This window comes from Triticum urartu, chromosome 1A (assembly GCF_056163025.1).
Source record: "Triticum urartu cultivar PI428250 chromosome 1A, HENAU_Tu73, whole genome shotgun sequence".
NCBI classification, from domain to species: Eukaryota; Viridiplantae; Streptophyta; class Magnoliopsida; order Poales; family Poaceae; genus Triticum; species Triticum urartu.
The window spans coordinates 144,428,662-144,454,006 of record NC_141873.1 but is presented as its reverse complement, the minus strand read 5'-3'; the positions used below and the strand labels follow the sequence as shown (position 1 = coordinate 144,454,006).

The window sequence follows — 25,345 nt, the reverse complement described above, 5'->3', positions numbered from 1 at the left end:
GGAGAGTATCAGGAGTTGGACACCTGCCCCTTCAGGCACATTGCTATCGCATCCGATGTTGGTGCGGAGGGATACTACACTGCTGCCTACTCCACTGTCACCCGAGAGCCCTTCTACCATCAGAACCTGGTTCTGCATGCTGATGGGCTGGCTAGAGCTAACCGGGCTCTTCGCCACGAGTTGTACACCACCCGTCAGCACCTGTACCGTGCTATGACGATGTTGCACCCCTCTGTCCGATCTGGTGATCTGTCGCGTTCTGTGATCTACCCTACCAGGACCGTGATGCCCTGGGGCGTAGGCTGGCCAGATGTGGGAGGCTACTCTCCTGCACCTGGACCTCTCCTGCCACCTACGCATCAGGTTCCGCACCAGAGTATCCGCGGACCCCAGGCTACTCGTGTGGAGGTCTTCCCTTCGCGTCACTACCAGCTGTCGGGCTACACCTACCTTCGCAGTACCGCGTGGGACTGATGTATACTTGCTTGTTAGTGTTAGATGCTTTCGCCGCGAGCCTGCGTGCCGCCTATGATGTCTTAGTCTATGTACTAAACTCTGTGTACCGAACTGTATGCATGATCTCTTTTGAAAGATATGCTGACTACTATGTAGTATCTATCATGCTGCTTTCGTTGTGCATGTTTCATCATGAATGATTCTTGTCTTTGCAAATTTCTCAATGCTGAACTACCCCTGTTATATATTAGCAGGATGGTTAGACCAGGTGGTCGTGGTCGTGGTGGCAACGCCCCACCACCTCCTGAGTACATGGCTGGGATGATGCAACAGTTTGAGCTGAATCGTCAGTTCATGGAGAATATTATGGCTCAGTTCCCTCGCCCCAATATGAACCAGCAGCCAACCCAAGTGACTCTGCAGGATTTCATGCGCCTCAACCCAACCGTGTACCGCAGCTCAACTCAGCCTCTGGATGTTGATGACTGGCTCCGTGACATCACCTATGAGATGGAGTCTGCTGATGTAGCCCCTGCCAGCTACGTCACCTTTGCTTCTTTCTTCTTGAAAGGACCCGCAGCTCAATGGTGGGACAGCCACAGGCGTACTCTGCCAGCTGGAACAATCATCACCTGGCCAGACTTCCAAGCTGCCTTCCGTGCTTGCTTCATTCCTCAGGGAGTCATGGACCGGAAGAAGCATGAGTTCCGCAACCTCACCCAAGGCAACAGAACTATGGAAGCTTATCAGCGGGAGTTTCTGGACTTGTCCCGCTATGCTGAAGAGGATATTGCAACTGATGCACGCAGACAGGAGAAGTTCTGTGATGGCCTTCAAACTGACATCAAGCTCGCACTTCTGGTGCATGACTTTGCTGATTTCACTACCCTGGTGAACAAGGCCATCAATGTCGAAACTGGTCTGCAGGAGTACCAGGGATCTCACAGGCGCAACCGTGACACGGGCTCATCTTCGGGCCCGTCCTCGCAGAAGCGCAAGATATGGATTCCCAACAGCATGTACCAGCCGAATGCACCTGCTCCAAGGCAGCCCTATGCTGCACCTCGTCTGCCTGCTCCACCAACTAGGCAGCCAAGACTTCCAACTCCACCACCACAAACTCCTGTTCTGACTCCCAATAATGGTCTATGCTTCAGGTGTGGTCAACCAGGACACCGTGCTAGGGAATGCAACCAGAACCAGAATCAACTGGCCCTCCCAGCAACTGGCCGTGGAAGCAACCATCCCCGCAACAACAATGCCAAGTCTTATGGTCGTGTTCATGCCAACCACGTTGATCTCAATGAAGTTCTAGACCAGCCTACTACCGTGATGGGTACACTCCTCGTAAATTCAGTACCAGCATCTATTTTATTTGATACAGGAGCGTCGCGTTCATTCATATCAGCTGAGTTTGCATTCATGCATGGCATTAAATACGAAGAGATGAACATTGCGATTGTGGTACACACTCCTGCGGGCCAGTGTCAAACCTCTATGGTTAGTCACAACGTTCCCGTTGAAGTTGAAGGACTGGAATTCCTTGCCTCTCCCATCGTACTAAAGTCCTGTAGCATCGACCTCATTCTGGGAATGGATTGGTTGAAAGCGCATACTGCTTCTATAGTTTGCGCCACTAAGGTCGTCCATCTGCTACACCCTTCTGATGAAATAATTGCTTACCAAGCTCATCTAGTTCAGAACACCGAGGCACGTCTTTATGCCTTGAATGCGTTGAACGCTGCACCACTCGAGGGCATTGAAAACATTTCCGTCATTCATGAATTCCAAGACGTCTTCCCAGAAGAACTTCTAGGGATTCCCCCTGCTAGAGCTGTTGAATTCATCATCGACTTGAAACCCGGCACCACCCCTATAGCTAAACGACCCTACAAGATGCCGCCGCATGAACTCATTGAGCTTAAGGAGGAAATCGACAAATCTCTTGTCAAAGGTTTCATTCGCCCAAGTTGCTCTCCTTGGGGAGCACCTTCTCTCTTTGTTAAGAAGAAGGATGGGACAAACCGATTAGTCCAAGACTACCGTCCTATAAACCAAGCTACCATTCAGAATAAATATCCTCTTCCTCGGATCAATGATCTTTATGATCAACTGACTGGCTCATCAGTGTTCTCCAAACTCGATTTGAGGTTGGGTTACCACCAGATCCGTGTTCGTGAAGAGGATATCCCAAAGATGTACCAGGATATTCGTCAAAGATTCCGGTGGTCTAATATGAAGCAGGACATTGCTCGTTATGTTGCTGAGTGTGACGTTTGTCGCCGAATCAAAGCAGAGCATCAAAAGCCTGCTGGAACTCTGCAACCTATCTCTATTCCTGAATGGAAATGGGACCATGTTGAAATGGACTTCGTCACTGGATTTCCCAAATCGCAGAAAGGTAATGATGCTATTCTTGTCGTCATTGACCGGCTTTCTAAAGTTGCACATTTTCTGGCAGTCAAAGAGACAATCACTGCTAGCCAGCTTGCAACTCTCTACATGTCCAGAATTGTTTCACTTCACGGTATTCCACTGGTTATCAGTTCAGACCATGGCAGCTTATTCACTTCAAGGTTCTGGGCAAGTTTCCAAGAAGCTATGGGGACTCATCTGTCGTTCAGTACTGCATTTCATCCTCAGTCGCAAGGACAGGTTGAATGTGTCAACCAAGTTCTCGAAGATATGCTTCGAGCTTGTGTAATTTCCTTCGACAAGAAATGGGAGGAATCTCTTCCATATGCCAAGTTCTCTTATAATAATAGCTATCAAGCTAGTCTGAAGATGTCCCCCTTCGAAGTACTCTATGGACGGAAGTGTCGAACCCCTCTGAACTGGTCAGAAACTGGGGAACGTCCACTCTTCAGTCCGGATATTATCCAACAGGCCGAAGAGCAAGTCCGCATTATTCGCGAGAATCTCAAGACTGCTCAGTCACGTCAGAAGAGTCAGTATGACCGTCATCACAAAGACATGGTCTATCAACCTGGCAAAAAGGCTTATCTTTGAGTTACACCAATGAAGGGTGCTCACCGCTTCGGGATCAAGGGCAAGCTAGCTCCTCGCTATATCGGTCCCTTCACTATTCTCGAAAGGCATGGAAAAGTGGCATATCAACTGGAGCTTCCGCCGAACCTTTCTCAGGTTCACGATGTGTTCCACGTGTCACAGCTCCGCCGTTGCTTCAAGGATCCAATCCGAGCAGTGGATCATGAAGTGCTCGAATTGCAAGAGGACCTCTCCTATAAAGATCATCCGGTCCGCATTCTCGACCAAGCTGAATGCCGCACACGTCAGAAGGCGATCAAGTTCCTCAAAGTCCAGTGGTCGAATCATTCTGAAGACGAAGCCACTTGGGAACACGAGGACCGCCTGCGTGATGAATACCCCGCACTGTTTCTTTCTACCTCCTAAGTCTTGGGACGAGATTTCTTGTAGTGGAGGAGAATTGTGACGCCCGGATATTTAAGCTACAGTAAAACTCTCCTAATGATGCCATGTCATCTTTGATTACAATTGCTAAACTTTCATTAGTTCAAACCGATTCAAAATCAATTAAAAAATGGCAAACAACAAAAGTTTTTAAAATTTGAAACACAAATGTTCGGTGGATGCCGAATATTACGAGGCTAATTATAGTGCAGCAAACATATTTTTAGAAAATACCTAAATGCCCTAAAATGAAATAAAACAGAAAGAAAATAAATAAAAGAAAGAAAATACAAAAGGGAAAAGCAAACAGAAAATAAAAAAAGAGAGACCCTCCTGGGCCGTGGCCCAACTGGGCCAACCCACCAGGCCCAGCCAGCCACCCACCCCCACTCCTTATCCACTACACCACCCCCACCCACTCCACCGACACCGACACCCCACCGCCGCCTGGAACCGCTTGACGCCGCCCAGACCGCTCGTCGCCGTTGGCCACCGCTGCCCGAAGCACTTCCTCGCCGGCCTGCCTCCCTGTCGAACCGTCATCTCTGTCCTCCTCCCCAAGCCCCATTGGCTAGACCCCACCATCCCGCGGTGAGCTCCTGTGCCGAGCGCGACATCCCTCTGTCCCGTGTCCGCCACGCCCAACCCCCGCGGCCCCCTGGTCACCGCACCTCGCGGCCGGCCTCACTACGGCCACGCGCCCCCTCTCGCTGGTCATGGCTCGGGTCCATCCCGCTCAGCCTCTGCCCCCTTTGCACACGCCCGCTGCCGCCACACGACCGCTGCGACTCACCGCCGCTCTGCGCTCACCGTGGCCCTCGGGCCCGCTGGCCGCGCCGTGGGCCGCGCCGTGGGCCGCGCCCGGGCTCGCCCCTGGTCGGGCCCCCGACCGCGCTCACCGCGCCCCGGTTCCTCCCTTCTCTGTCGCCGGCGCCGTTCCCCCGCCGCGCCCAGCACGTGCGTGGCCGCGCTCCCGTGCGCCCTCGTCCCCCACTGCCTGGCCACGCCCCGCCTCTTGGTTGCGCCCGTGCCTCGTCCTGGCCGTCTGGCTCGGCAAGCCACTCCCCCTCTGCCCCGCGGCTCCACTCCGGCGCCGCCCTGCTGCTCTCCCGCCGGCGTCCCCCTCTGGTGACCGTCCGGCCCCGCTGGCCTCGTCCCGCCCTACGGGCGGGTGCTCACTCGGGTGCGCCCGCACCCGTTACCCCTGAACCGCTATGGCCCCCTGGTGCCAATGACAAGTGGGGCCCGACCCCCAGAACGTAAAAAAAAATAATAAAAATAAAAATAAAATAATGAATAATAAAATTAATTAATTAATTAATTAATTAACTTAATTAATTCTGATTAAATTAACCAATTAAGATTAATTAACCTAATTAACTACTGTTAATTAGCTAATTAATTAGTATGATAGTGGGGCCCACCACCTAATTAATTTTGATTAGTTTAATTAAACTGTTTAATTAAAATGTGTCACTGACCAGTGGGACCCACCGGTCAGGTTGACCAGTCAACTACTGACGTTAGCATGACGTCATGCTGATGTCATAAATCCATTTCGAATTAATTTAAATAATTAATTAAATTCCAGAAATTAATAAAATCTTTAGAAAATCATATCTTTTAATCCGTAACTCGGATTAAATTATTTTCAACATGAAAGTTGCTCAGAACGACGAGACAAATTCGGATACGCAACCCATTCGTCTGCCACGCATCCCTAGCATAGCGAACACGCAACTTTCCCCCTCCGGCTCCTTTGCCCAAAAACACGAAACACCGGGGATAATTTCCCGGATGTTCCCCCCTTCACCAGTACCACCTCGTACCGCGTTAGGGCACACCTAGCATCATGCTTTGTCATGTCATGCATCGTCATGCATTTGTTTGCAATATATTTATTGCTTCTTCCCCCTCTTCTCTCGCTAGACACCGAGACCGACGCCACTGCTACCCAGTACGACTACGGTGTTGACGACCCCTCTCTCTTGCCAGAGCAACCAGGCAAGCCCCCCCCCTTGATCACCAGATATCGCCTACTCTCCTCTATACTGCTTGCATTAGAGTAGTGTAGCATGTTACTGCTTTTCGTTAATCATATTCTGATGCATAGCATGTCATTGTTGCTACAACTGTTGATACCTTACCTGCAATCCTAATGCTTAGTATAGGATGCTAGTTATCATCAGTGGCCCTACATTCTTGTCCATCTTCCATGCTATACTATCAGGCCGTGATCACTCGGCAGTTGATCACGGGTATATATCTATACATAATATATGTTACTTGTGGTGACTAAAGACGGGTCGGCTCGTAGGAGTACCCGCGAGTGATTCACGGATTGACTAAAGACGTTTGTCCCGACGGCCCTCTGAGTGGATCTTTGTGGTGAAGCGACAGGGTAGATTGAGACCACCTAGGAGAGAGGTGGGCCTGGCCCTGGTCGGCGTTCGCGGTTATTTCAAGATAACACGTTTAACGAGATCTTGGTATTTGATCTGAGTCTGGCTACTGGCCTATACGCACTAACCATCTATGCGGGGACAGTTATGGGCACTCGACGTCGTGGTATCAGTCGAAGCCTTCGTGACGTCAGCGACTGAGCGGCACACGCTGGATTGGACTGGAACGCCTGCTAGGCTAGGTCTGCTTCCGGCCGCGTTCGCAACGTGCAGGTGTGCAAAGGGCGATGGGCCCAGACCCCTACGCCATAGGATTTAGACCGGCGTGCTGACCTCTCTGTTGTGCCTAGATAGGGCTGCGACGTGTTGATCTTCCGAGGCCGGGCATGACCCAGGAAAGTATGTCCGGCCAAATGGGATCGAGCGTGTTGGGTTATGTGGTGCACCCCTGCAGGGAAGTTAATCTATTCGAATAGCCGTGATCTTTGGTAACAGGACGACTTGGAGTTGTACCTTGACCTTATGACAACTAGAACCGGATACTTAATAAAACACACCCTTCCAAGTGCCAGTTACAACCGGTGATCGCACTCTCACAGGGCGACGAGGGGAGGATCATCGGTTAGGATTATGCTATGCGATGCTACTTGGTGAACTTACCATCTACTCTCTTCTCCTGCTACAAGATGGAGGTTGCCAGAAGCGTAGTCTTCGATAGGACTAGCTATCCCCCTCTTATTCCGGCATTCTGAAGTTTAGTCCACATAAGATACCCTTTTTCCATTTGATACCAATGCATACATATGTAGTGTAGCTCCTTGCTTGCGAGTACTTTGGATGAGTACTCACGGTTGCTTTTCTCCCCCTTTTCCCCTTTCCTATATCCGATTGCTGCAACCAGACGTTGGAGTCCAGGAGCCCGGCGCCACCATCGACGACGACTACTACTACTCGGGAGGTGCCTACTACTACGTGTAGTCCGCTGACGGCGAACAGGAGTAGTTTAGGAGGATCCCAGGCAGGAGGCATGTGCCTCTTTCGATCTTTATCCCAGTTTGTGCTAGCCTTCTTAAGGCAAACTTGTTTAACTTATGTCTGTACTCAGATATTGTTGCTTCCGCCGACTCGTCTATGATCGAGCTCTTGTATTCGAGCCCTCGAGGCCCCTGGCTTGTAATATGATGCTTGTATGACTTATTTTATTTGTAGAGTTGTGTTGTGATATCTTCCCGTGAGTCCATGATCTTGATCATACATGTTTGCATGTATGATTAGTGTACAATTGAATCGGGGGCGTGACAAGTTCAAACTTCCAAATCTGACCTGATGGCCAGGGGCGTAGCCTTCGATCTGCTCCAGATGACCAAGCGAATTGGCCCACAGTGCAAAGCCGCCGAATACGAAGATCTGTCCGGGGAGAAAAGTCTCACCCTGCATCGCATCGCTGTTGATGATCGGAGAAGCCATCGGGCCTAAAAGTGATGACACAGAGGAACTCTCAATGAAAGCACCAATGTCGGTGTCAAAACCGGCGGATCTCGGGTAGGGGGTCCCGAACTGTGCGTCTAGGGCGGATGGTAACAGGAGGCAGGGGACACGATGTTTTACCCGGGTTTGGGCCCTCCAGATGGAGGTAAAACCCTACGTCCTGCTTGATTAATATTGATGATATGGGTAGTACAAGAGTAGATCTACCACGAGATCAGAGAGGCTAAACCCTAGAAGCTAGCCTATGGTATGATTGTTGTTCGTCCTACGGACTAAAACTCTGCGGTTTATATAGACACCGGAGAGGGCTAGGGTTACATAGAGTCGGTTACAATGGTAGGAGATCTACATATCCGTATCGCCAAGCTTGCCTTCCATGCCAAGGAAAGTCCCTTCCGGACACGGGGCGAAGTCTTGAATCTTGTATCTTCATAGTCCAGGAGTCCGGCCGAAGGTATAGTCCGGCCATCCGGACACCCCCTAGTCCAGGACTCCCTCAGGCATCCTTGAAGAGAGTAGGCCAGTAAAATCCGGATTGCAATACCTTGTGAGCAGTTCTTTCTCCCGCATGATGTCCTCCATAAGCTTCGGAGTGACATTTCCATATGATTTGTTCCTGTTCATGCTCAGGTACACAACGTCTAATAATACCGTCTACTCCTTCTTAATAAAGATGTGGGTCATCCCAAAAGTAGTGTCTTAAATCATAGAAGAATTTTTTCTTTTGTTGGTATGTGAAACTAGGTGGTATATATTTAGCAACAATGTAATTAGCATAGTCAGCATACCAAGGAGTGTTATGAGAAATATTTATTGCAGCTAATTGTTCATCAAGAAAACTATCATTAATAGGTTGTGGGTCATCAAGAATATTTTCAAGCCTAGACAAGTTATTAGCTACGGGGTTCTCAGCTCCATTTCTATCAGTGATATGTAAGTCAAATTATTGTAGCAAGAGAACCCACCTAATGAGTCTAGGTTTGTCATCTTTCTTTTCCATAAGATATTTAATAGCAGCATGATCAATGTGAACAATTACTTTAGGATCAACAATGTAAGATCTAAATTTATCACCAGCAAACACCACTGGTAAGAATTATTCTTTAGTAGTAGCATAATTTCGTTGAGAACTCTCTAGAGTTTTACTAGCATAATGAATACCATTTAATTTTATATCAACTCTTTGTCCTAGAATAACACAAACAACATAGTCACTAGCATCACACAAAATTTCAAAAGGCAAATTCCAATAAGGTGGTCGAACAATAGGTGCGGAAATCAAGGCTTCTACACAATCATCATAAAAACAAATGGAACATCCTTTTGTAAAAGATTTGTAAGAGGCCTAGAAATTTTGGAGAAGTCTTCAATAAACCTCCTATAGAAACCAACATGACCAAGGAAACTACGAATACCTTTGATATCTTTAGGACATGGCATTTTCTCTACATCAACTTTAGCTTTATCCACCTCAATACCCCTTTCAGAAATTTTATGTCCCAAGACAATACCTTCATTAACCATAAAGTGGCACTTCTCCGAATTCAAGACAAGATTAGTTTGCTCGCATCTCTGCAAAACTCGATCAAGGTTGCTTAAGCAATCATCAAAAGAAGTTCCATAAACGGAAAAATCATCCATGTAAACCTCAAAAATCTTTTCATAAAAATCAGAGAATACAGCAGCCATACATCTTTGAAAGGTAGCAGGTGCATTACATAAAACCAAAAGGCATACGTCTATAAGCATAAGTTCCAAAAGGACAAGTAAAGGTGGTTTTCTCTTGATCAAATTGTGAAATGGGCATTTGAGAAAAACCAGAATATCCATCAAGGAAGCAAAAGTCTATGTGTTTTGACAATCTTTCAAGCATTTGATCAATAAAAGGCAGAGGGTAATGATATTTTCTAGTAGCTTTATTTAATTTTCTAAAATCTGTTACCATTCTATAGCTGGTGACAATTCTTTGTGGAATAAGTTCATTCTTGTCATTAGGAACAACAGTAATACCTCCCTTCTTAGGGACACAATGAACTGGACTTACCCATCTAGAGTAAGCTATATGATAGATTATACCTGCTTCGGGAAGCTTCAGTATTTCAGTTCTTACCACTTTTTTCATTTTTGGATTTAAACATCATTGGTGATCGACAATGGGTTTAGCATCAGGTTCCATATTAATTTTGTGCTGACACAGAGTGGGACTAATGCCCTTTAAATCATCAAGAGTATACCCAATAGCAGCTTGGTGCTTCTTTAGAACCTTTAATAATCTTTATTCTTCATGTTCTGAAAGGTTAGCACTAGTAATAATAAGATATATCTTTTTCTCATCAAGATAAGCATATTTCAAAGTGTTTGGCAATCTATACCTATACTAATTACAGACTCCCTAGAAATTACCATGTTAATTAGTAAATTAGAGCCGTTAATCCCGTGGGTCCGAATTATAACGGTGTAGATTAGCTAAGAATTACCACATTCATCAATAAAAGTGTCACTGTTTTTCTGTTAAAAAACGCTGACGAGATGAGATAACACCAACCCTTCATCATTCTTTCTCTCCACGCAAAGCTTTTTTTTACATCTCTCTCCATGCAAAGTGAAAATATTCCACCGTCCCTTTGTCTCACCCATAAAAAAAACTATTCCCCTATGCCTTCCTCTCCGTAATGAATCGCCTGATGGCCATAGCTCGGCTCTGAATCAATCTCCAGGAGGTATCCAAAAAATTTATGGGAGAAGATTCAGGGTTCAATCCAAATCCATGAAGGAAATATGCCCTACAGGAAATAATAAAGTTGTTATTTATATTTCATGATAAATGTTTATTATTCATGCTTGAATTGTATTAACCAGAAACTTAGTACATGTGTGAATACATAGACAAACTGAGTGTCACTAGTATGCCTCTACTTGACTAGCTCGTTAATCAAAGATGGTTAAGTTTCCTAGCCATGGACAAAGAGTTGTCATTTGATGAACGGGATCACATCATTAGAGAATGATGTGATTGACTTGACCCATCCGTTAGCTTAGCACGGTGATCATTTAGTTTGTTGCTATTGCTTTCTCCATAACTTATACATGTTCCTATGACTATGAGATTATGAAACTCCCGAATACCGAAGGAACACTTAGTGTGCTATCAAACGTCAAATGTAACTGGGTGACTATAAAGATGCTCTATAGGTGTCTGTAATGGTGTTTATTGAGTTGTCATAGATCGGGATTAGGATTTGTCACTCCGTGTATCAGAGAGGTATCTCTAGGCCCTCTCAGTAATGCACATCACTATAATCCTTGCAAGCAATGTGACTAATGAGTTAGTTACGGGATGTTGCATTACAGAATGAGTAAAGAGACTTGCCGATAACGAGATTGAACTAGGTATTGAGATACCGACGATCGAATGTCAAGCAAGTAACATACCGATGACAAAGGGAACAACGTATGTTGTTATGCGGTTTGACTGATAAAGATCTTCGTAGAATATGTAGGAACCAATATGAGCATCCAGGTTCTGTTATTGGTTATTGACCGGAAGTGAGTCTCGGTCATGTCTACATAGTTCTCGAACCCGTAGGGTCCGCACGCTTAACGTTCAGTGATGATTAGTATTATGATTTTATGTGTTTTGATATACCAAAGGTAGTTTGGAGTCCTGGATATGATCACGGACATGACGAGGTGTCTCAAAATGGTCGAGACATAAAGATCAATATATTGGAAGGCTATGTTTGGACATCGGAATGGTTCCGGGTGAGTTCGGGCTTTTACCGGAGTACCGGGGGGTTACCGGACCCCCCCCCCCCGGGGAGTGTATGGGCCTTATTGGGACTTAGTGGGAGAGAGGAGGAGGCGGCCAAGGTGGAGGGTGCCCCCCCAAGCCCAATCTGAATTGGGTGGGCGGCCGGCGCCCCTTCCTTCCCTCTCTCTCCCCTTCCTTTCTCTCCTACTCCAACAAGGGAAGGGGGAATCCTACTCCCACCTTGGGCGCGCCATGAGAGGGCCGGCCCTCCCGTTCCTCGACTCCTTTATATACGGGGGAAGGGGGCACCCCATAGACACACAAGTTGATTGTTTAGCCGTGTGTGGTGCCCCCCTCCACAGATTTCCACCTCGGTCTTATCGTTGTAGAGCTTAGGCGAAGCTTTGCGTCGATCACTTCATCATCACCGTCATCAGCTGTCGTGCTGACGAAACTCTCCCTCGACCTTAGTTGGATCTAGAGTTCGTGGGACGTCACCGAGCTGAACGTGTGCAGATTGCGGAGGTGCCATACCTTCGGTGCTAGGATCGGTCGGATCATGAAGACGTATGACTACATCAACCGTGTTGTCATAATGCTACCGCTTACGGTCTACGAGGGTACGCGGACAACACTCTTCCCTCTCATTGCTATGCATCACCTAGATGGATCTTCCCGGTGTGTAGGAATTTTTTTGAAATTACTGCGTTCCCCAACAATGCAATAGGATGAATTCGTGCACAACGTGATCAAATGATAGAAAAAAGTAGTTGAATCCGAATCCAGAAGAAAAGATAGCATGGTAAATCGGCAAGAAAAAAATCAAAACAAAATTTGTGAGATATGAACCAGATCTAGATCAAGAACAACAAATTTAAGGAAGTAACCCCTTCACCACGGAAGATCCATGGCCCAACTTGCTTGCATTAGTTTGAGAGAGCAGTAGCTTTGGATAATCCAAATCACATTAACTTCAAAGTGCCTCTAGTTGGTTGTTTTTGTAATGAACCCAGTAAGCATCCAATAGATAGAGCCATAATTTTCTATTGGCAATTCCCATGACAGCAGGTTCTACCAAGCTAATTTCGTTTTGAGCCTGCAATAGAACATGTATGCCTCAAAATTTGAGGTGTGATTGTATGTTTTGTGTTGTTAGCAATTGGCTATGGATAGTCCAATTCTTTCTTATGTAAATTTGTACTTTAATTTTTGTGTTGTTAGCAATCAGGCAATGTATATTTCAATCTTTCTCATGTAAATTTGTATGACTACGCAAGAAAAATCAAAGAGTTAGCGATTTGGATTATCCAAAGCTACTACTCTCTCAAACTAATGCAAGCAAGTTGGGCCATGGATCTGCCGTGGTGAAGGGGTTACTTCCTTAAATTTGTTTTTCTTGATCTAGATCTGGTTCGTATCTCACAAATTTTGTTTAGATTTTTTTCTTGCCGGTTTACCATGCTATCTTTTCTTCTGGATTCGGATTCAACAACTTTTTTGTATCATTTGATCATGTTGTGCACGAATTCTTCCTATTGATTTGGATTGAACCCTGAATCTTCTCCCTTATTTTTTTGGATACCTCATGGAGATTGATTCAGAGCTGAGCTATGCCCATCAGGCGATTCAGAGCCCAGCTATGACCATCAAGCGAGCCTATAATTAGAACTATCAACATTAACTTCAAAGTGCCTCCAGTTGGTTGTTTTTGTAATGAACTTGGTAAGCATCCAGTAGATAGAGCCATGATTTTCTGTTGGCAATTCCCATGATAGGAGGTTCTACCAAGCTAATTTCTTTTTAATCCTGCAACAGAACATGCATGCCTCAAAATTGTAGGTGTGATTGTATGTTTTGTGTTGTTAGAAATCGGCAATGCATAGTCCAATTCTTTATTATGTAAATTCGTACTTTAATTTTTCTGTTGTGAGCAATCAGGCAATGTATATTTCAATCTTTCTCATGTAAATTTGTATGACTAAGTTTGAATACCTTATTTAAAGGATCTTAAATTTTTATTCTATAAGCATACGTGTGTACGTTTTCATATTTTCATCAGAGAAGAAGCAAGTCTGTATTTTTGTCAGAGTTTCAGGGGGAAGAAGTCTACAGAGTACAAAATTCTTACATAACTGATTTGGGGAATTTCGATGTTACACATGGTCATTCACAGATGTAGTTGTTTAACAACTATCTTATCATTCCATCATATAAGGATCTCAGCCTCCCAGTTGTATATTTCATTAATCAAGTGACTAGTACAGTTGTGCTAATGGAGGTAAGTCAGAATACTTATTCAACCTTTGGTACCTCCACGATAAAAGAAGGGTATAGAGAGGAGGCAGCAAAACGGGCCTACTCAGCTAGCTTTAAATTTTGTTCTGCATCATTAAGTTTTACAAGATTACTGATTTACAACTATGTTGACAGGATCTACTAGCATATATGGGTCATTGCTCCATGTTTTCAAACATGCAAGCGGCATGTATTCCAATAACTATCTGCATATGTATGAATCATGGTAGGGATGTGATCTCAAGAATAGTTGAATACAGTAGAAGTTCCTAGATTATCTTGAATATCTTGTTGTCTGTCTAAGGTCTCTTTAGTGTAGCTCTAAGGTTGACCTAATTTTTCTATAAGCTCAATGAATAATGTGTTGTCACATATCCAAAATCTTCCTTAGTTCTCTTGGTAGGAGCACCTGATAGGGATGCATGCCTTGCTCAAATGTCCACAAAATCATGTTAATATAATGGATTATGCTAAGTAGAATGCTTGAATTGTTTCCTTCTATGTACAAGCTTATAATTAATTAGTTTGAATAAATAAGAAATTATATGATTATACTTTTAACTCGGCGGTGCTCCCTTTAAATCTAAGAGATGATAATATAGTGTTGTGTTAATTATAGAATGACTTAATTGATTGACTGGCGAAGTGTTGGTCATGACTCAATGGCACCCATTGAGTCAACAATTTAATTTTACTACAAATCTAGTTGAATTTTATGATGCAACTACTTACAATTTTTTATGTATTTAATTCTATGGCTACGACTATGTATATATAGCAATGAATAATGTATATGTTATAATTATCTGTATTTCTGTTTCCTATGTATCATCAATGGGTCCTCCCTCTCGCGACCGTGTCGCCCCCTGCCACCTCTTGAGCACTGCGTTGGTTTTCCCTTGAAGAGGAAAGGGTGATGCAACAAAGTAGCGTAAGTATTTCCCTCAGTTTTTGAGAACCAAGGTATCAATCCAGTAGGAGGCCACACGCAAGTCCGCCATACCTACACAAACAAATAAGAACCTCGCAACCAACGCGATAAAGGGGTTGTCAATCCATTCACGGCCACTTACGAGAGTGAGATCTGATAGATATGATAGGATAATATTTTTGGTATTTTTATAATAAGGATGAATAGTGAAGATTGCAAAATAAACGGGGCAAGGAATAACTTGATAACGGGAGATTAATATGATGAGAATAGACCCGGGGGCCATAGGTTTCACTAGTGGCTTCTCTCAAGATAGCATAAGTATTACGGTGGGTGAACAAATTACTGTCGAGCAATTGATAGAAAAGCGAATAATTTTGAGAATATCTAGGCATGATCATGTATATAGGCATCATGTCCGTGACATGTAGACCGACTCCTGCCTGCATCTACTACTATTACTCCGCACATCGACCGCTATCCAACATGCATCTAGACTATTAAGTTCATAAGAACAGAGTAACGCATTAGGTAAGCTGACATGATGTAGAGGGATAAACTCAAGCAATGTGATATAAACACCATCTTTTTATCCTCGATGGGAACAATACAATACATGTCGTTTCCCTTTCTGTCGCTGGGATCGAGCACCGCAAGATTGAACCCAAAGCTAAGCACTTTTCCCATTGCAAGAAAGATCAATCTAGTAAGCCAAACTAAACTGATAATTCGAAGAGACTTGTAAAGATAACCAATCATGCATAAAAGAATTCAGAGAAGATTCAAATATTGTTCATAGATAGACTTGATCATAAACCCACAATTAATCGGATCTCGACAAACATACTGCAAAAAGAGTTACATCAAATAGATCTCCAAGAAGATCGAGGAGAACATTGTATTGAGATACAAAGAGGGAGAAGAAGCCATCTAGCTACTAGCTATGATCCCAAAGGTCTGAAATAAACTACTCACACATCATCGGAGAGGCCATGGAGTTGATGTAGAGGCCCTTCGTGATCAATGCAGCCTCCGGCGGAGCTCCGGAAAAGGCCCCAAGATAGGATCTCTTGGGTACAGAAGGTTGCCACGGTGGAAATAGGGTTTCGTGGTGCTCCTAGATGTTTTTGGGGTGTATGAATATATATAGGAGGAAGAAGTAGGTCGATGGAACAACGAGGGGCCCACGAGGGGGAGGGCGCGCCCAGGGGGTAGGCGCGCCCCCCTACCTCGTGACCGCCTCGTTGATTGCTTGACGTCCACTCCAAGTCCTCTGGATCATGTTTGTTCCAAAAATCACGCTCCCGAAGGTTTCATTCCGTTTGGACTCCGTTTGATATCCCTTTTCTGCGAAACACTAAAATAGGCAAAAAAAACAACAATTTGCACTGGGCCTTGGGTTAATAGGTTAGTCCCAAAAATAATATAAAAGTGTAAAATAAAGCCCATTAACATCTAAAACAGAATATATAGTAGCATGGAACAATCAAACATTATAGATATGTTGGAGACATATCAAGCATCCCCAAGCTTAATTCCTGCTCGTCCTCGAGTAGGTAAATGATAAAAACAGAATTTTTGATGTGGAATGCTTTCTAGCATATTCTTCAATGTAATTCTCTTTATTGTGGCGTGAATATTCAGATCCGAAAGATTCAACATAAAAGTCTAATATTGATATAAAAATAATAATACTTCAAGCATACTAACTAAGAAATTATGTCTTCTCAAAATAACATGGCAAAAGAAAGTTCATCCCTACAAAATCATATAGTTTGGTCATGCTCCATTTTCATCACACAAGAATGCTCTCATCATGCACAACCCTGATGACAAGCCAAGCAATTGTTTCAAACTTTAGTAATCTCAAACTTTTTTCAACTTTCACGCAATACATGAGCATGAGCCATGGATATAGCACTATGGGTGGAATACAATATGATGATGGGGGTTATGTGGAGAAGACAAAAAAAGGAGAAAGTCTCACATCAATGCGGCTAATCGATGGGCTAGGGAGATGCCCATCAATTGATGTCAATGCAAGGAGTAGGGATTGCCATGCAACGGATGCACTAGAGCTATAAATAAATGAAAGCTCAACAAAAGAAACTAAGTGGGTGTTCATCCAACTTGCTTGCTCACGAAGATCTAGGGCATTTTGAGGAAGTCTATTCTTGCAGTATACAAGCCAAGTTCTATAACGAAAATTTTCCACTAGTATATGAAAGTGACAAAACAAGAGACTCTCTATCATAAAGATCATGGTGCTACTTTGAAGAACAAGTGTGGAAAAAGGATAGTAGCATTGCCCCTTTATATATATATATGTATATAATTTTTGGGCCTTCCTTTTTTATTTGGCCTATCTCCCTTTTTTTGGGACAATGCTCTATTAATGATGATCATCACACTTCTATTAATGATGCTCTAGAACAAAGTATGACTCTATATGAATGCCTCCGGCGGTGTACCGGGATGGGCAATGAATCAAGAGTGACATGTATGAAAATTATGAACGGTGGCTTTGCCACAAATACGATGTCAACTACATGATCATGCAAGGCAATATGACAATGTTGATGCATGTCATGATGAACGGAATGGTGGAAAGTTGCATGGCAATATATCTCGGAATGACTATGGAAATGCCATAATAGGTAGGTATGGTGGCTGTTTTGAGGAATATATAAGGAGGTTTATGTGTGACAAAGCATATCATATCACGGGGTTTGGATGCACCGGCGAAGTTTGCACCAACTCTCAAGGTGAGAAAGGGCAATGCACGGTACCGAAGAGGCTAGCAATGATGGAAGGGTGAGAGTGCGTATAATCCATGGACTCAACATTAGTCATAAAGAACTCACATACTTATTGCAAAAATCTACAAGTCATAAAAACCAAGTATTACGCGCATGCTCCTAGGGGGATAGATTGGTAGGAAAAGACCATCACTCATCCCCGACCGCCACTCATAAGGAAGACAATCAAATAACACCTCATGTTTCAAATTTGTCACACAACGGTCACCATACGTGCATGCTATAGGACTTGCAAACTTCAACACAAGTATTTCTCAAATTCACAACTACTCAACTAGCACACCCTAATATCACCACCTTTATATCTCAAAACAATTATCAAGTATCAAACTTCTCCTAGTACTCAATGCACTATTTATGAAAGTTTTTATTATACCGATCTTGGATGCCTATTATATTAGGACTAGATTCATAACCAAAGAAAATTTCCATGCAGTTCTAAAGGACTCTCAAAATAATATAAGTGAAGAATGAGAGATCAATTATTTCTATAAAATAAAACCACCACCGTGCTCTTAAAAGATATAAGTGAAGCACTAGAGCAAAATTATCTAGCTCAAAAGATATAAGTGATGCACATAGAGTATTCTAATAAATTTCAATTCATGTGTGTCTCTCCCAAAAGGTTTATACAGCAAGGATTATTGTGGTAAACTAAAAATCAAAGACTCAAATAACACAAGACGCTCCAAGCAAAACACATATCATGTGGTGAATAAAAATATAGCTCCAAGTAAAGTTACCGATGGACGAAGACAAAAGAGGGGATGCCTTTCAGGGCATCCCCAAGCTTAGGATTTTGGTTTTCCTTGGATTTTACCTTGGGGTGCCTTGGTCATCCCCTATCATAGGCTCTTGCCACTCCTTGTTCCATAATCCATCAAATCATTACCCAAAACTTGAAAACTTCACAACACAAAACTTAAATAGAAAATCTCATGAGCTCCGTTAGTATAAGAAAACAAACCACCACTTAAGGTACTATAATTAACTCATTATTTATTTATATTGATGTTTAACCTACTGTATTTTAACTTCTCTATGGTTCATACCCTCCGATACTACTCATAAATTCATCAAAATAAGCAAGCAACATGCAAAAAACAAAATCTGTCAAAAACAGAAGAGTCTGTAGTAATATGTAGGTTTCGACTACTTTTGGAACCCCAAAAATTCTAAAATAAATTTCTGGACGTGATAAATTTATCTATTAATCATCTATAAAAAGAATTAACTAAATAGCATTCTCTAGTAAAAATGGCAGCAAATCGCGTGAGCGCTGAAGTTTCTGTTTTTTACAGCAAGATCGCAAAGACTTTCCCCAAGTCTTCCCAAAGGTTCTACTTGGCACAAACACTAATTAGAAGCATAAAAACACATCTAAACAGAGGCTAGATGAATTATTTATTACTAAACATAATCAAAAAGTAATGAACAAAAATAAATTGGGTTGCCTCCCAACAAGCGCTATCGTTTAACGCCCCTAGCTAGGCATAAAAGCAAGGATAGATCTAGGTATTGCCATCTTTGGTTTTAATTTTCTTAGCAGAGTCATGCTCGAATCCAGGAGGTTCCTTACGCTTCCTTTAATATTTGGAAATTTTTAGATCTAAAGAATCCAACCGCTTATTGCAAAGGGTAATTAACATATTCATGCGGTGAAGATTTCCGCTAACACTCTTGAGAGGTTCAAGAGATTTTTGTAAAATTTGCGTTACTTTGCAAATCTTCTCAAAACTTGGGTCTCCTCTTGGGTATCATGTGGCCCCTTTTGCGGAGGTAGTGTGCCCACTATTCCGTCTAAGATTTCATGAGTAATATTGGGATCCATTTCAATAAAATTTCCTTTGGCAACGTAATCCAAGAGTTGTTTATGGGACATATTTAGTCCAACATAAAAAATGTAAAGTAAAATTATAAAATTCACCTCTAGGGTGTAATTACGATAAGATTCCATCATCCTAAACCACGCATATTTTAAATTTTCTCCTTGCCTTTGTTTGAAGTGAAGAACTTCAAACTCGGGAGATAAAAGGACAGATAAAGGACAAGCCATAAAGACATACGGCGACACAAGAATCAAGCAAAAAGAAACGAACTAGAAAAAAGGAGGGAAAAGGAAAAAATAGGGTGAATAAAATGGTACGGGTGAAGTGGGGGAGAGGAAAACGAGAGGCAAATGGAAAATAATGTAATGCGAGGGATAAGAGTTTCTGATGGGTACTTGGTATGTCTTGACTTGTGCGTAGACTCCCCGGCAACGGCGCCAGAAATCCTTCTTGCTACCTCTTGAGCACTGCCTTGGTTTTCCCTTGAAGAGGAAAGGGTGATGCAGCAAAGTAGCATAAGTATTCCCTCAGTTTTTGAGAACCAAGGTATCAATCTAGTAGGAGGCCACACGCAAGTCCCTCGTACATACACAAACAAATAAGAACCTCGCAACCAACGCAATAAAGGGGTTGTCAATCCCTTCACGGTCACTTACGAGACTGAGATCTGATAGATATGATAGGATAATATTTTTGGTATTTTTATAATAAGGATAAAAAGTAAAGATTGCAAAACAAACGGTGCAAGGAATAACTTGATAACGGGAGATTAATATGATGAGAATAGACCCGGGGCCATAGGTTTCACTAGTGGCTTCTCTCAAGACAGCATAAGTATTATGGTGGGTGAACAAATTACTGTCTAGCAATTGATAGAGAAGCGAATAATTATGAGAATATCTAGGCATGATCATGTATATAGGCATCACGTCCGTGAAATATAGACCGACTCCTGCCTCCATCTACTACTATTACTCCACACATCGACCACTATCCAGCATGCATCTAGAGTATTAAGTTCATAAGAACAGAGTAACACATTAGGTAAGATGACGTGATGTAGATGGATAAACTCAAGCAATATGATATAAACCCCATCTTTTTATCCTCTATGGCAATAATACAATACGTGTTTTTTCCCTTTCTGTCACTGGGATCGAGCACCGCAAGATTGAACCCAAAGCTAAGCAGTTCTCCCATTGCAAGAAAGATTAATCTAGTAGGCCAAACCAAACTGATAATTTGAAGAGACTTGCAAAGATAACCAATCATGCATAAAAGAATTCAGAGAAGATTCAAATATTGTTAATAGATCGACTTGATCATAAACCCACAATTCATCGGATCTCGACAAACACACCGCAAAAGGAGTTACATCAAATAGATCTCCAAGAAGATCGAGGAGAACATTGTATTGAGATCCAAAGAGAGAGAAGAAGCCATCTAACTACTAGCTATGGACCCGAAGGTAAATAAACTACTCACACATCCTCGCAGAGGCCATGGAGTTGATGTAGAGGCCCTCCGTGATCAATGCCCCCTCCAGCGGAGCTCCAGAAAAGTCCCCAAGATAGGATCTCTTGGGTACAGAAGGTTGCGGCGGTGAAAATAGGATTTCATGGTGCTCCTGGATGTTTTTGGGGTATATGAATATATATAGGAGGAGGAAGTAGGTCGGTGGAGCAACGAGGGGCCCACGAGGGGGAGGGCGCACCCAGGGGGTAGGCGCGCCCCCTGCCTCGTGGCCGCCTCGTTGATTGCTTGACGTCCACTCCAAGTCCTCTAGATCACGTTTGTTCCAAAAATCACGCTCCGAAAATTTCGTTCCGTTTGGACTCCGTTTGATATCCCTTTTCTGCAAAACACTAAAATAGGCAAAAAATAGCAATTTGCACTGGGCCTTGGGTTAATAGGTTAGTCCCAAAAATAGTATAAAAGTGTAAAATAAAGCCTGTTAACATCCAAAACAGAATATATAATAGTGTGGAACAATAAAAAATTATAGATACGTTGGAGACATATCAACCCCCCCCCCCCCCCCGCGCCGCGACCTCCCTCCTCCCTCCTTCCTTCCCGTCGCAGTCGCCGGCACCCACGGCCGGCTTGGCCCCAGGGCTGCTGGTGGTGGTGGCCTCCCTGTCCTTCCCCTACTGGTAGCTCTTCGGCACGGGCGGACCTGCATCGGGGGGTGCACTTAGGCGGCGGCGGTCTGGCATGGTGGCGGGGTCCTATGGCGCGACGCAGGTGAGCGGCGCCACCGTTGGCGGCGGGGCGGCGCGGCGGCGAGATCTAGCGTCGCACGCTCGGGCCAGATCCGGGCCCTTCAGGCCCCATCTGGTCCTGGGCGGGCAGGCGGCGGGGATGGTCTCCGGCATGGCTTCCAGGAGGCGGGGGAGACGCGACAAGTGGCTGGTTGCTGGCGGCACCGATGCCGGCCTGCTGCATCGTGGCCGGCGGGTCTTAACGATCCCGCTTCGGGCCTGGCTGGGCCAGGGGTGGTGATGTCGCTTGAAGCTACGTCGGTATTCCCAAAGAGGAAGGGATGATGCAGCACATCGGCGGTAGGTATTTCCCTCATATATGAAACAAAGGTTATTGAAACAGTAGGAGAACCAAGCAACACAACGTAAACAGCCCCTGCACACAGATAACAAATCCTTGCAACCTGATGTGTTAAAGGGGTTGTCAATCCCTTTCGGGTAGTGGCGCCAGAAATTGGCACGTGGACGGGAGAAAGTTGTAAATATTGATAGATCGAACGCCAAACAAAATAAAGTGCAGCAAGGTATTTTTGTATTTTTGGTTTAGTAGATCTGAAAATAAAAGCAAAGGAAAAGCAGATCGCAAATGCAAATAATATGAGAAAGATACCCGGGGTAGGTAGGTTTCACTAGTGGCGGTAGGTTTCACTAGTGGCTTCTCTTGAAAAAAATAGCAAACGGTGGGTAAACGAATTACTGTTGGGCAATTGATAGAACTTCAAATAATCATGACGATATCCAGGCAATGATCATTATATAGGCATCATGTCCAAGATTAGTAGACCGACTCCTGCCTGCATCTACTACTATTACTCTAGACATCGACCGCTATCTAGCATGCATCTAGTGTATTAAGTTCATGGAGAAACAGAGTAATGCAATAAGAACGATGACATGATGTAGACAAGACCTATCTATGTAGAGATAGACCCCATTGTTTTATCCTTAGTAGCAACGATACATACATGTCGGTTCCCTTTCTGTCATTGGGATCAAGCACCGTAAGATTGAACCCACTACAAAGCACCTCTTCCCATTGCAAGATAAATAGATCAAGTTTGCCAAACAAACCCAAATATTGGAGAAGAAATATGAGGCTATAAGCAATCATGCATATAAGAGATCAAAAAAACTCAAATAACTTTCATGGATATAGAAAGATAGATCTGATCATAAACTCAAAGTTCATCCGATCCCAACAAACACACCGCAAAAAGAGTTACATCATATGGATCTCCAAGAGCCCATTGTATTGAGAATAAAATGAGAGAGAGGAAGCCATGTAGCTACTAACTACGGACCCGATGGTCTACAAAGAACTACTCGGGCATCATCGAAGGGGCACCAATGGAAGTGGTGAACCCCTCCATAATGGTGTCTAGATTGGACTTGGTGGTTCTGGACTCTGCGGCGGCTAGAATTGATTTTCGTCGACTCCCCTAGGGTTTCTGGAATATTGGGGTATTTATAGAGCAAAGAGGCGGTCCGAGGGGCACCCAAGGTGGGCACAACCCACCAGGGCGCGCCTGGGCCTCCTGGCACGCCCTGGTGGGTTGCGCTCCCCTCAGAGCACCCCCCAGGCGCTGCCTTGGCCCATTGGGTGTCTTCTAGTCCAAAAAAATCTCCGTAAAGTTTCATTGCGTTTGGACTCCGTTTGGTATTGATTTCCTACGATGTAAAAAACATGCAAAATCAACAACTGGCACTTGGCACTATGTCAATAGGTTAGTACCAAAAAATGATATAAAATGATTATAAAACATCCAAGATTGATAACATAACATCATGGAACAATCAAAAATTATAGATACGTTGGAGACGTATCAGCAACCCCAAGCTTAACTCTTGCTCGTCCTATCATGTCATATCATATTCTTTTCTTTATAGCATGGACATTTGGACTTCTATATTGTTAAAAGCAATAGTCTATTTTTGACATGATAACTTAAATACTCAAGCATATCAACAAGCAACCATGTTTTCCAAAATATTAACGCTAACATAAGCTATCCCTAGCCCATCATGCTCAATCATTGATCCATTCATGAAACACACTCGCATATAAACTACACCCAATGCTCAAGTAAGATCATAGTGCCTCCTAGTTGGTGCTTTTACAAGAGAACATGGAGACTCAAATTCAAAAATAAAAATTGCATCAAGTAAAAGAAAGGCCCTTCACAGAGGGATGTAGGGATTTGTAGAGGTGCCAGAGTTGAAAGCGAAAAACTTAGAGATAAAAATATTTTGGGAGGTGTGTCCTTCCCACCAACGAAAATGACTGAGAGTTCCCAACACTTTCCATGCTAGATATATCATAGGCGGTTCCCAAACGGAAATTAAAGTTTATTCCTTTTTCCACCATACTTTCACTTTCCATGGCTAACCGTATCCACGGGTGCCTTCCATACCAACACTTTCCAAGGAATTTATTATTTGACAACATAAAGTAAATTCATTTTTCATTTCGGGACTGGGCATCCCTAATACCTTTGCCTTACTCTCGTGCAATGACAAGTGAATAAACACTCATCGTGAGAATAACACATCTAGCATGGAAAATATTAGCCACCCCTCACCACTCCGCGAGCGGAACGAACACACAAAAGAGATGTTTATTTTGAAAATAGAGATGGCACATACAAATTTGCCTAGAATGGCAAAAGAATACCGCATATAGGTAGATATAGTGGACTCATGTGGCAAAACTGGTTTAAAGGCTTTTCGATGCACAAGTAGTGATCATACTTAGTGCAAAATGAAGGCTAGCAAAAGATTGAGAAGCGACCAACCAAGAAACGAATAATCTCATAAGCGAGCATTAAGCATAATTAACACCGAATAATGCACCACAAGTAGGATACAATTTCATTGCATAATCATTGACTTTCATGCTTGCATAGGGAATCACAAACCTTAACACTAATATTCTTACTAAAGCATAATTGCTCATCAACATAACTCACATATCACAAAACTATTACTAAGAATAAAGTTTATTCTGTCCAATGATCTTCATGAAAGTTTTTATTATATCCTTCTTGGATATCTATCACTTTGGGACTAATTTTCATGTGTTGCTTTTGATAAGCTCAAACAAATATAAGTGAAGATCATGAGCATAATATTTCTTTCTCTCAAATTAATTGAAGCGAAGCAAGAGAGAATTTCTTGAGAATTTTACTAACTCTCAAATAAATCTAAGTGAAGCAAGAGAGCATTTCTTCGAAAATACTAGCATACCGTGCTCAAAAAGATATAAGTGAAGCACTAGAGCAAGTCCATAGCTCATAAAAAATTTAAGTGAAGCATAGAGAGCAATTCTAACAAGTCATGACATATTTTTGGCTCTCTCAAATAAGTGTTTCCAGTAAGGAATCAAGACTTAAAACAAAAAATAAAGCAAGCAAAGACTCATATCATACAAGAAACTCCAAGCAAAACACATAGTATGTGGTGAATACAAATATAGCTTCGAGTAAAATACTGATGGGCGTTAGAAGAAAGAGGGGATGCCACTGGGGGCATTCCCAAGATTAGTTGCTTGCTCTCTTTTGGATAATAGCTTGGGATGCTGGGGCATCCCCAATCTTAGGCTCTTCTTACTCCTTATCCCCTCATCCATCGTAAGATAACCCAAAACTTGAAAACTTCAATCACACAAAACTCAACAAAAGCCTT

At 43.4% G+C, this 25,345-nt stretch overlaps 1 protein-coding gene across 1 annotated transcript in view; it reads left to right on the top strand.

Moving 5' to 3' along the window:
* Positions 1-846: 846 nt before the first annotated feature.
* Positions 847-25,345, top strand: part of LOC147990398 (uncharacterized) — a 29,370-nt gene continuing 4,871 nt past the window's right edge. Inside the window, exon 1 of the mRNA XM_087538205.1 lies at positions 847-1,792. Coding sequence (XP_087394331.1) covers positions 847-1,792 — 946 coding nt within the window. The remainder of the gene's footprint in view (positions 1,793-25,345) is intronic.